Source organism: Hippopotamus amphibius, chromosome 9 (genome assembly GCF_030028045.1).
Source record: "Hippopotamus amphibius kiboko isolate mHipAmp2 chromosome 9, mHipAmp2.hap2, whole genome shotgun sequence".
Classification (NCBI taxonomy): Eukaryota; Metazoa; Chordata; class Mammalia; order Artiodactyla; family Hippopotamidae; genus Hippopotamus; species Hippopotamus amphibius.
In genome coordinates this window covers 119446320-119458573 of record NC_080194.1, presented here as the reverse complement: position 1 = coordinate 119458573, position 12254 = coordinate 119446320, and the positions used below count along the sequence as shown (strand labels likewise).

Sequence of the window (12254 nt, the reverse complement as noted above, 5' to 3'; positions counted from 1 at the left end):
TGGTGGGTCCCTGCCTCGGGAACATTCGTTGGGAAATCTGTCTCAAGAGTGGGGGAGGGAGGCTTGAGGAAAGCCTCTTAGCCAGGCCTTGCCCAATCTAATCGATGCCTGGATTCACCCTCCGCTCAAACTAACCACCATGTCCTTCCTCTCAGGAACCACCATTTACAAATTTCTTTGTACTTCTTACAGAACCTGCCTAGAGGACCCATCTTTAGGGCCAAGATTCCCTGCACACACAAGAATTACGGTCACTGGTCAATTTCTCAATCTGGCTAAAACAAAGTCACACTCCTGTCTCAAATCCTTCAACTTCCTTGATGGAAATTACTTGCAGAACCTAACAGTGTTACTAAGACTTTAATAGGGCCACAGCAAGAACAAAAATAATCCCTTCTGTAAACAGGCAGCTCGCAGTAAAAGCTATATAAATGGCTTTTAAACATAGAAACATGATTTTCAACCTCACCTCAAAAGAAGGGGAATAAAATACAATTACTGTAAAAACCATTTTTCATGTATCCGATGAACAAAGATGAAAAGTTTCACAATACACTGTGCTGCTGAGGAAGTGGGGAAACGAGCACTTTCACACACCGTTGGAGAGAGTACACCCTTTTAAATGCTCTTTGAAAGAATGAATGCCTAAAACCTCAGGCCTCTCAGCTGATGAGATGTGGGGAAGGGAGATGGTCACTTGCCTCTGTTAATTTCGGGGGCCTTCCTCTCTTTAGACAGTCTCACCAAATGCTGGATGTAAGGGTCCTGCCAGTAGCCAATGCTTACTGCAAACCTGAAAGAGATGAAAAAGGAAGCAGGTGAGTAGAGAGCAGGTTCAGGCCAGGGTCCATGGCCAAGTTCCCAGGAACCAGGTCGAGGATCCACAGGAAATTTATCCACCTCAAAAGGCCAAATCCAGCAACTAGAGATTACCATACTAAGTGAAGTCAGTCAGAAAGAGAAAGACAAATACCACGTGATGTCACTTATATATAGAATCTAAAATATGACACAAATGAACTAGATATGAAACAGAAACAGGCTCGTGGACATAGAGCACAGACTGGTGGTTGCCAAGGGGGGCGGGGGTTGGGAGAGGGATGGAGTGGGAGGTTGGGGTTAGCAGAGGTAAACTTTTACGTATAGGATGGATAAACAACAAGGTCCTGCTGTACAGCACAGAGAACTATGTTCAATATCCTATGATAAGCCATAATGGAAAAGAATAGTTTTTGAATAAAGTATATAGATAACTGAATCACTTTACTGTACAGCAGTAATTAACACATTATAAATCAAATATACTTCAATTTAAAAAAAGGCTAAATCATACCTATTACTCCAGCACAAGTTTTTGTTTTGTTTTGTTTTTTGTTTTTCAGGGGGTGGTTTTTGATTTTTTTTGGCTACGTTGGGTCCTCACTGCTGAGTGCAGGCTTTCTCTAGTTGTGGCAAGCAGGGGCTCCTCATTGCGGTGGCTTCTCATGTTGCAGGGCACAGGCTCTATGTGCGCGGGCTTCACTAGTTGTGGCACATGGGTTCAGTAGCTGTGGCACACGGGCTTACCTGCTCCATGGCATGTGGGATCTTCCCAGGCCAGGGATTGAATCCATGTCCCCTGCACTGGCAGGCAGGTTCTTAACCACCGCATCACCAGGGAAGTCCCTCCAGCACAAGTTTAAACAGACTCATCCATCCACCTTTACACTCAAAGACACTGCCCATCATATTTCCCACCACAGTCATGTCCTACCTCTCTCTTCCCTCATATCACTAATTCCTTTCCCAGGACCCTAAAGAGCAAATAACCTCACCTCATACGTCATACAGAAGACCTGCAACCAATTAGTCCTTCAGCAAACTCACTGGCCAGAGCTAGTCACATAACTCTGCTCAACCAAAAGTGCTGTGTCCAGGGGAAGACAGACCCAGAAATATTTGGCAAACATCACTAACAACTAGTAAAGTATTTCTCCTGACTCTGTATTAAATACCAGTGCTTTCGTGTCCCTTAAGGAGGTCACAGCTATGACCTGGAAGTTGCTAGAGTAGCCCAAACTCTCTCTACCCCAGTCTACACTACAAGCAGTTAAAGTTGTAGTGTTCCAACCTGGGAGCTGAAGCCCTGATTACCACTGGAAGCTCCCTGGCAACCAAGAGTGCAACCAGCCTTAGGACAAATGAGAAGTCAGGGAAGGAACCCGATCCCTAAGGCCATGCCACAGCCCCGTGGGCCTGGAGCCTTCTCTCCCTGGAAATATTTAGTGAGATAATAAACGTCTTTATCATTTGAGTTAAATTGAGTCAGGCTTCTGTTACTTGCAGTCTTAAGCATCCCAAGTGATATCCTGAATAATACATCCACCATGTAAGAGTCAGAACTGCTTTGTGAAGCTTCTGTTTCAAGTGTGTGTTGGGGGCATAAGTGCTGGGAAAAATGTGTGCTCACTGTGGGTGGCAGTTTGAGGAAGACTGATTTCAAAGGCATCCTCTGGCGCCATCTCGTGGTAAAAGCCGTAGCTGCAGTTGAAGCCAGAACAGTAGACCAGTGATGAGAACACACATCAAACAATTCAAAGGTTGGAAGGGCCCTTAGTCAGCCTCAGCATCCAGGGCAAGAAGAATACGTTCCACAATATGGAGCCACGGTGGACTGTTCCCCACAGAGAAGGCACTCACCCCACTGCGAAGAGACTCCAACTGCTCAAAAGCGGATCCATTTCCCTGCCTCTACATGTTCCTTGTTGGATTTATTAGTGCCCTCCTGGATAACGAGCAGCACTGTCTATTCCCCCCAGCTCTGCATTGTCAGTCGATTTAATACTATTGATTCAGTCCAGCAATATTTATTGAGTGTCTGCGAAGTGCCAGGCCTTGGGTTACAGTGGTGAACAAAACAGAGAAGGGACAGAGACCAAGACAGAGATTATGACAAACGAGGGACAAAATGGTATGGCGGCTGGAGGACCTACTAGAGAGGCAAAAGGGAAGGCCTCTCTTAAAGAGCATGGCTCGGCTTCCCTGACGGCGCAGTGGTTAACAATCCGCCTGCCAATGCTGGGGTCACGGTTCAAGCTCTGGTCCAGGAAGATCCCTCGTGCTGCAGAGCAACTAAGCCCATGTGCCACCATTACTGAGCCCGTGCTCTAGAGCCCGCGCGCCACAACTAATGAGCCCATGCGCTGCAACTACTGAAGCCCGCACGCCTAGAGCCCCCGTGCTCTGCAACAGGAAAAGCCACTGGACTGAGAAGCACACGCACCGCAACGAAGAGCAGCCCCTGCTTGCTGCGAGTAGAGAAAGCCTGCGTGCAGCAACAAAGACCCAACACAGCCAATACATAAAATAAAAATAAATAAAAATTTTTAAAAGCTTTAAAAAAAATAAAAAAATAAAAAGCATGGCTGAGCTGAATCCTAGAGAATTAAGGAAAGGCAGCTGTGCAAAAGGCATTCCAGGCAGGAGGAACAGCAGATAGAGACACTCAGGAGTGGGAGTGGACGTGGAGGGTTCCAGTAGCAGGAAGTAGGGAGAGGGGCTGCAGAAGAGTCAGAAAACAGGAGAAATGGGAGAAGAGGTTGGGGAGAAAAGCAGATTCAGGTCACACAGGGCCTGGCAGGAGCCAGGGATGGATCTGCACAGCACACTGGGTGCAGCCAGTGATGTGTGGCAGTACAAAAAGGTGGGGAGGTGCTCGGACGTAACACAAGGACCCCTGGTCACCTGGGGAGACACAGGGACATAACACAAAGACCTGCATCACTTGGGGAGATGCCTGGACATAACACAAGGACCCCTGGTCACCTGGGGAGACACAGGGACATAACACAAGGACCTGCATCACTTGGGGAGATGCCTGGACATAACACAAGGACCCCTGGTCACTTGCCGAGACACAGGGACATAACACAAGGACCCCCATCACTTGGGGAGATACCTGGACATAACACAAGTACCACCATCACTTGGGGAAACACAGGGATATAACACAAGGACCCCGATCACTAGTTCCCATGACTCCTACTTCCTCGTGTTTCCAACATGTGGCTCTTTGCAGTCCTCAAATCTAGAAGACTGCCAGTGGTTTCCATGCTTCCAGGGAAATAGGATCTCCCTGCTTTGCTTGTGAGAGTGGCCAAGATGAAAAGATGTACAACACCCAGCTGAGACGAGGAAAGAAGAGGGTGCTGCTGGGCACTGCTCCTGTAGCTCTGAAGGGAGGCGGGCACCAAGATTCAGGATTTACAGGTCGCCAACTGGAGAGCAGCTAAGCATCCACACAGTGAATACCAACCAGTCACCCGACACACGACCTAGGAGAACTGGGCATGGCAAGAGGGTCCCGACACATAGGCTATATTTCCTTATATCTAAGACACCATCCATTGTGAGACTGAAAAGAGAAATTAAAACCACTGCCAATTAATTGCTTTCCTTATCGCTTAGAATTTTAATTTTGTAGTTACTGAGAAAGCTCCTTTGTTGGGACAGCGTATCATCATCTCTCGTACAGACAGAAAAAGGAAAAGGTGAGTGAAGTAAGCTGGCTAAGCCTTCACCTTCAGGATGTCTGTGCCTTTCTGCACAATACTGACCCCCGTGCCATCGAGGGCACTGGCAAGGACACATTACTTAAGAGATGCCCACCATCCTCTCTGAGATTTTCTTCCAAGCAGCTAACCCTCGCCCTGGAAGGTTGGATACTGGCTCCTTCTTGATCTCATTAGAAGGTATCAGGGATGACTGTCAACAGCAATCAGGATTTGTGTTGTTTCTTCAAATGGCCCCTACACGGTGTGTGGACTAAAGCACCTGGGGCTGTGGTCACAGCTGTCCAGGCCTGCCATGCCACCAGGAATAACCTCCGTGCCCTCTCGCACAGGTAAGGACACCTCTAACGGACTTGACAGTGACGGCAGGACATGTTGAGAGGAAGTCCCATCTGGTTTCAGAGAAGTTAGAATAGCAAGACCATGTGTGTCACAGAATGGCTCAGACAGGATTGTTACATTTTGTATGTATAACTGAAATCACTTTGTTGTACACCTGAAACTAACACAATATTGTAAATCAATTACACTTCAATTTAAAAAAATAGTATTGAACTGTGAGCAATCACCATGGCCTATGATGATAAGGGACTCACCAGCTGTCAACATTTAGCAACGGAATAGCTAACAAGAGAGGAATATTTGCCTTTTTTTTTCTTTTGGCCATGCCACATGGCATGTGGCTTCTGAATTCCCAACCAGGGATTGAACCCATGCTCCCTGCAGTGGAAGCACACAGTCCTAATCACTGGACCACCAGGGAAGTCCCAATATTTGCCATTTTTAAATGATGATATTCTCTTTCTTTTTAAATTAAATTGTTTCCATCAATAAAATAGTACTGTCTTCACAACAAGAGCAACAATAAGTCTGGATTTCATATACAAACATAAAAGGCAAATATTACACTAGGAAAAATATCTGTAACAAGTCACAAAGTGTTAATATCCTTACGATATCAAGGACTCATAAATTAATACAGGAAAAAAACTAATATTCCAGAAGAAAAAGAATGGGTAAAGGACAAAAATGAACCATTCACAAAAGAAGAGAAACTGACCAATGAACATACAAATAGGCTTATCAATGATTAAAAAAAAAAAAGCAAAATGAAAATGAAAGCAAAAACAGAGAGCAGTATTACTCCAATCAAATCAGAAATACAACTCTTTTGTAATAGAACCTGGCTTTGAGAGGAATGAGCAAGAGGGCCCTGGAGCACCACTGTCCAAACTGGTAACTGGCACAGTCACGCTTCAAGGCACTACGGCAACAAGTATAAAAAGCCAGAAGAACGTGCGAACACAATGGCCAAACAGTCCCACTTCTGGGATTTCATCCTTAGGAAATAACCAAGAATGAACACAGTTTTTTGTTTTTGGGGGTTTTGTTACAAGAACGCTGAACCTGGAGTTATAGTATCAGGTCGACATAGCAGGCTACAAGATTATATGCACAGGACGTTCCCAAGTTTGTTAGAATGAACGTACACATATACATGAAGACTGCCCAGAGTAGATACCAAAATATTAATAGTGTTATCTCCGCACCCTGATACTGTGCACCTAGTTCCGCTGTCCCTTCCACGATCGTCCTGTTTCCCAAATCCAGAGAACATCCCTTCCATCTGAATATCTTCATTTCATGTCTCAAACCCAGAATCAAAGAATCAACGTCTCAGATTTGGGAAGACCTGAAAGAATCACTCAATCTTCATTCAATCCACTATTGCTTTCAAAACGTTCATGACACTCACATACCACCTGTTCGATGTAACATCTTTTTTTTTAACATTTACTTCATTGAAATGTAGTTCATTCACAATGTGTTAATTTCTGCTGTATAGCAAAGTGATTCCGTTATACATATATATATGCTTTTTCATATTCTTATCCACTATGGTTGATCACAGGATAGTCAATATAGTTCCCTGTGCTATACAGTAGGACCTTGTTGTGTATCCATCCTATACATAACAGTTTGCATCTGCTAATCCCAGACTCCCAATCCTGGCCTCCCCACCTCTCCTCCCCAATGTAATATGTCTTTAAATAAACTCAATTTTCTTAGTACTCAGGTCTGATGTGCTAATATTTTCTTCTAAAACACACTGTAACAAATACCTAACTATTAACACTTAAAACAGCTATCTGTGTACTGCCTAAAATCATCTCATATTCCTCCCCTGGGAAACAGTGATCTGGCCCAACCACCTCATCATTAAAGAAACATTTACTGATTCTGTCCCATGTGTCAGCTGCAACAATGGGAAATTCACATGAAGTTGTGAACCGCCCTCCAGCAGGCACTTCTTCACCTGAGGCTTCAGGGAATGGGAAGGGCCCTCCCTGGTCTCCCACACTATGAGGATCAAGGCTGGGGCTGGTTCGTTCCACGTCTCCTGGACAGGCACTGTGGGCTTATTGCGTGCCAGGCATTACTCAGATGCTTGACAAACAGAACACATAGAGGCTTGGTAACAACCCTAAAGTAGTTTGCCCCACGCTGTGGAATCTTGAGGGAAATTCACTGGACTGCTTTACAAACCTACTGACCTACCTGGATTTAGATCCCGCCCCCAACACTTCAGGTGCTTAAACGGTACGGTATCGTGTGTGTGTGTGTGTGTGTGTGTGTGTGTGTGTGTGTGTGTGTACTGCTTAACTGCTTACAGATACATATATATCTGTATATACATTCACCCATATGCACGCAACTGCAAAAATCAACTGAATATTCTCAGCATTAATTTTCAAGTTTAGGATTTTAACTACATACTGCTTGTGGTCTTGAAGATACTCCTCTAATTTTTACTTTCATTGTTGTTCTTCTACATCTTTTAGTGTCCATTTTTGGTTTCTATTTCCTGTTGGTTGTATTCTTGGTTTATAAATGGAAGACAGGAAGCAAAGTCTTAAGGGCAACAGACTCTGTACCTAAACAGAGTTTGGATTTGCTTCCCTTCCTGGGAGCTCCTGAAAGCTTCCTATTGCTTTCCTAAGCAGGTTGGCAGACGTTAAGTGTTCCATCATCTGAAAAACTGGGGCTGAATAACTCAGAAGACTCACAGGCTAGATTCCTCCCAAAGGAGACTACTGGTATTGCCTTCTGGCTTCATCTAACATCTAATTATTTTACAAGGAATAATATGATCTACAATCTACTGTCTCTCTTGTACGCAGTCATGGAATAGCAGGCAAAGCATAAACGGAAAAGGAACCTGCATTCACAGAGAGTGAAATAAGTAGGAGAATCAAATCAGTCCCCTTGGTACAATGGCCCATATCTAACTTTTTAACCGAAAAAACAGAAAATGCACCTAATATAATTAATGCAGAACAAGGATGCCATGGACCTAAATAATGCTAATGTACTTTTGGAAAAAATAAAACATTTTAAGAACCATATTCTGAATATTTTCTCCCGCTCTGAGGCGTGCCTGTTCATTCTCTGTTTCTCTCTTTTTCCTTTGTAGTTAGTGCTTTTTGTGTTCTACATACTCAGTATTTACCTAAAGCTGCCAAGATATTCCCCTATGTTTGCATAAAGAAACTTTATGGTTCTAGCTTTTATATTTAGGTTTGTGGTCCATCCCAAATTAGTAATGTGTGTACAGAATGAGGTCAATGTTCATTCTGTTTCCACTTGAATATCCACTGGATCCAGAGCTATTGGTTAAAAAGATTTTACTTTTCCCCACTGAACTGACTTGGCACTCGGGGCAAAACTCAACTGACAGCACCGCTATTAGTCTATTTCTATTTCGCTGATTTATTTTTCTGTCTTTAAGCCAAGACCACATTGTTTTGATCACTGTAGCTTTACAGTGGGTCTTAAAATTCAGTAATATTAAGCACTATAAGTTCCCCCACTTCACTCATCTTCTGAAGATTTTGGGGTTATTCTAGATTTTTTGAGTGTTTCCATATACATGTTAGAATCAATTGTTAATTTTTCAAAAAAAAAGATGGCTAAGGTTTTGACTGGGAGTTTGACTTACCATTGGTTTTTGAATGCTATTGTAAATGACATTTAAAATTTTCATTTTCCTAAATGTGTACGTATATCTACAACACACCGATCTGACGAAAGATTCCCATCCAGAATATATATGAACTCTAACAAGTCAAAATCCACATCATCATCATCCACAAAAGCGGGCAAGGGCTTGAAGAGACAAGTCACAAAAGAAGATGCAGGAATGGCCAATAAGCACATAATATGGGCACGTCTGTCACCGGGGAAATGCCATTTAAGGCCAAAATGAGATGCGATTTCACACCCACTGACAACACCGAATGTTTCACAAGCATATGGAACGGAGTTCTGATATATTGCTGGTGGGAAGTGTAATCTGATAAACCACTTTGGAAATTAGTGTGGCAGTTAAATACATACCCAGCCTACGACGAAGCAATTCTACTCCTAGATATTTATCCGAGAAAAATGTCAGCCTTATGTAAGATGTTCACTGCAGCCTATTCACCATGGCCAAAACTAGATACACCTCAAATACCCATCATCAGGTCAATGGATGAACAAATCGTGGTATATTCACACAACACAAAAAGAAGTAAACTGTTTTACACTGACAAAGCTTGTCTCCTTGACCAAACTCTAGCCAGGCTCCTCTGAGCCCTCCTCGACTACACCTCAATCTTGGCCTATAATACAAAGACCTGAGCAAACACTCTCATAGTTTCTAACAGCTCAGGGCCACACCCCTAGCGCGTCTCCAGTCCCCCTTAGCGTGCCTGCCTGAGAAAAGTCAAGGCTACCAAAAGCATTTACTGTTGGTTCCAGGCAACACCTGAAGATAGGGCCTCCCTGTCTCCCAGTTAGCAAATCCAGATGGTTTCACGTGGACCAACCCTGCCTTTTCCCACTTTCTCTCATTTTTCTCTCGGATTCTGCTGAATGCCCTCTTCTTCCTCCCTCTTCCTCCCTTTAAAACACCCTCTGTACAAATTGGAATTGAGTTCATGCTGGATTCTTTTTCCTGTTGCAACAGTTCTTACTGATTAAAATCTGACCTTACCATGTTAGTATCCGGCTTTATCTTTAACAACAGGTGTTTATCTTTGATAACGTGTACAACATGGATGAATCTCAAAGAACATCTTGAGTGAAAGACACAAAAAGAATGCATGCTTGGGCTTCCCTGGTGGTGCAGTGTTTAAGAATCCGGCTGCCAATGCAGGGGACACGGGTTCAATCCCTGGTCTGCGAAGATCCCACATGCCATGCTGCAGAGCACCTAAGCCCATGTGCCACAACTACTGAGCCTGTGTGCCACAACTACTGAAGCCTATAAGCCTACAGCCCGTGCTCTGCAAGAGAAGCCACGGAAATGAGAAGCCCTTGCACCACAATGAAGAGTAGCCCCCACTCACCCACGCGCAACTAGAGAAAGCCCGCGCACAGCAATGAAGACCCAACAAAGCCAATCAGTTAATTAATTAAACAAAGAATGCATACTGCAGGATACATCATAAACACATACGACATTTAACAACAGGCAAATCTATGGTAGCCTGAATCAGAAAATGGTTGTGGGGGGTGAGAGGGGAGGTAAAGAGACTAACTAGAGATAGAAGGGAACTTTCTGGAGTCTCAGAAATATTTTATATCCTGTTTTGGGTTGTGGTACACAGATATATACAGCTGTCAACACTCATCAAACTGAACACTTTATTCTGGATAAATTATCTCCCTCTCCCCGCCCCCACCCTCTCTCTTCAGAATACTTGAGGAAATTCTAGAGGGAAAATAAAGATGAGGCATGTAGAAATCCTCCAAGTTCCCTTTCCAATATCTGCTCACCCGTTCTTCCTCAGAGGACCCCAATTTTGTTTGAGGCATCAGTCTACCCTATTAGAAATTCGTACTTCCCTATAATGAGAGGTACACAGAAGTCTACAGGGTAGGGCTTCCCAAAAAGCGACTGCTTTCCTGATGAAAAGGGGCAGACTCTGCAGTCTCTTGCTAGTATCCTTTCCTTTTCTTTCTTCTTGGAGCACAGCCGCTCAAAGGGACTAAAAAAATTCTGATAACCCTGCTACAAACCCATCCTTACCCTGCAAAGCAAGGTATGGGAGCTCTGAATCAATTCAAAACTGAGTTACTTTGTGAGTCAAAAGTTTTCAGGCTTCAAAATGAAAAAAAAGGGCTTCCTAGGTGGCGCAGTGGTTAAGAATCTGCCTGCCAATGCAGAGGTCACGGGTTCGATCCTAGCTCCAGGATGATCCCACATGCTGTGGAGCAACTAAGCCCGTGTGCCAAAAAAAAAAAAGTATAAAAATGAAAAAAAAAAAAGCAATTTCAACTAGAATTCAAGAATGACAACCAATAAGGACCTACCGTATAGCACAAGGAACTATATTCAATATTGTCTAATAACCTATAAGGGAAAAGAATCTGAAGAGTATATACATACATATATATAACTGAATCATTGTGCTGGACACATGAAACTAACACGATAGTGTAAATCAACTATACTTCAATTTAAGAAAAGCATGACATATGCATTGCCATATTAAAGTATATATGAGAATTTGGTATATAATACAAGTGATGTTCCAATCAGTGGGGGAACTTCAGAGATTTCAACAGTGTATGGACAACTGGCTAATAATTTGAGAAAATATTCAGTTAACACTGCTACCTTATAATGTACGAAATAATAAATATAGATGAATAATCTAAGCATAAAAGCCAAAACCACAGAAGTGCTAAAAGAAAATGTTATAAGGATTGAGAATGGCCTTTCAAAGCTTTACCCAAAAACCACAAGCCATAAAGGTAGATTGTCAGATTCTGCGCCCTAAGGAGTCACTAGTTCTGTATCACGAAATGTACAGAATAAGCCACAATGAAAAGGACAAGCATCAGCTCGAGAGAAAACCCTGCAACAGATATCGAGGCAAAGGATGACCATCCCAGATACAAAAGGTTCTTACAAATCAATAATAACAAAATATGAATAGCCGAACAAGAAAAAGACAACAATCCAGCAGGACAGTGACGTGGGAGAGAGGATTCACACGGAAAGCATCAGAGAGTGTGAGCAGACAAAATTGCTCGGTCTCACTCATGAGCTTAGACATACAAATTAAAAACAGGTATTATCTTCCACCGGTCAGTTGGTGAACAATCTATGGACAGAGAATGTTCCATGATTAGCATCTCCACTCACCATGAATGGGAACAGAAACTGATTATCACTTCCCTGGAGTACCGTTCTGCAGAAGCTTCTCCCCCGAAATCCATCTCATGGGAAAACTCAAACGTGTGTGCAAAGATGCTCATCACAGCACAATTTTAAGAGCAAAATCATAACCACCTAAATGTTGACCAAAAGAAGGACAGCCAACTAAGGTACAACCTCACTGCATATGATGCAGCCAGCAAAAAAAATGAGGCCTATCTGGCTGCAAGGACACATACAGTATGTCCACAGTAGGCTCCTGAGTGGGGAAGAAGTACAGCTGACCTTCGAACCACGTGGGGGTTGGGGTGCTGACCCCCTGAAGTACAAAATCCAGCCATAGCGTTACAGTTGGCCCTCCGTAGCCTCGGTTCTGCATCTGGGGATTCAACAACTTCAGAGCGAGTAGACCTGAATTTAATGAAAAAAAAAATCTCCCTGTGTAAGTGGACCTGTGCAGTTCAAACCCATGTTGTTCAAGGGTCAACTGTCTT

At 43.4% G+C, this 12254-nt stretch overlaps 1 protein-coding gene across 1 annotated transcript in view; it reads right to left on the bottom strand.

Moving 5' to 3' along the window:
* The window catches only part of LOC130861021 (uncharacterized), a 101447-nt gene that overhangs the window by 44787 nt on the left and 44406 nt on the right, over positions 1–12254 (bottom strand). Inside the window, exon 6 of the mRNA XM_057749524.1 lies at positions 702–793. Coding sequence (XP_057605507.1) covers positions 702–793 — 92 coding nt within the window. The remainder of the gene's footprint in view (positions 1–701; positions 794–12254) is intronic.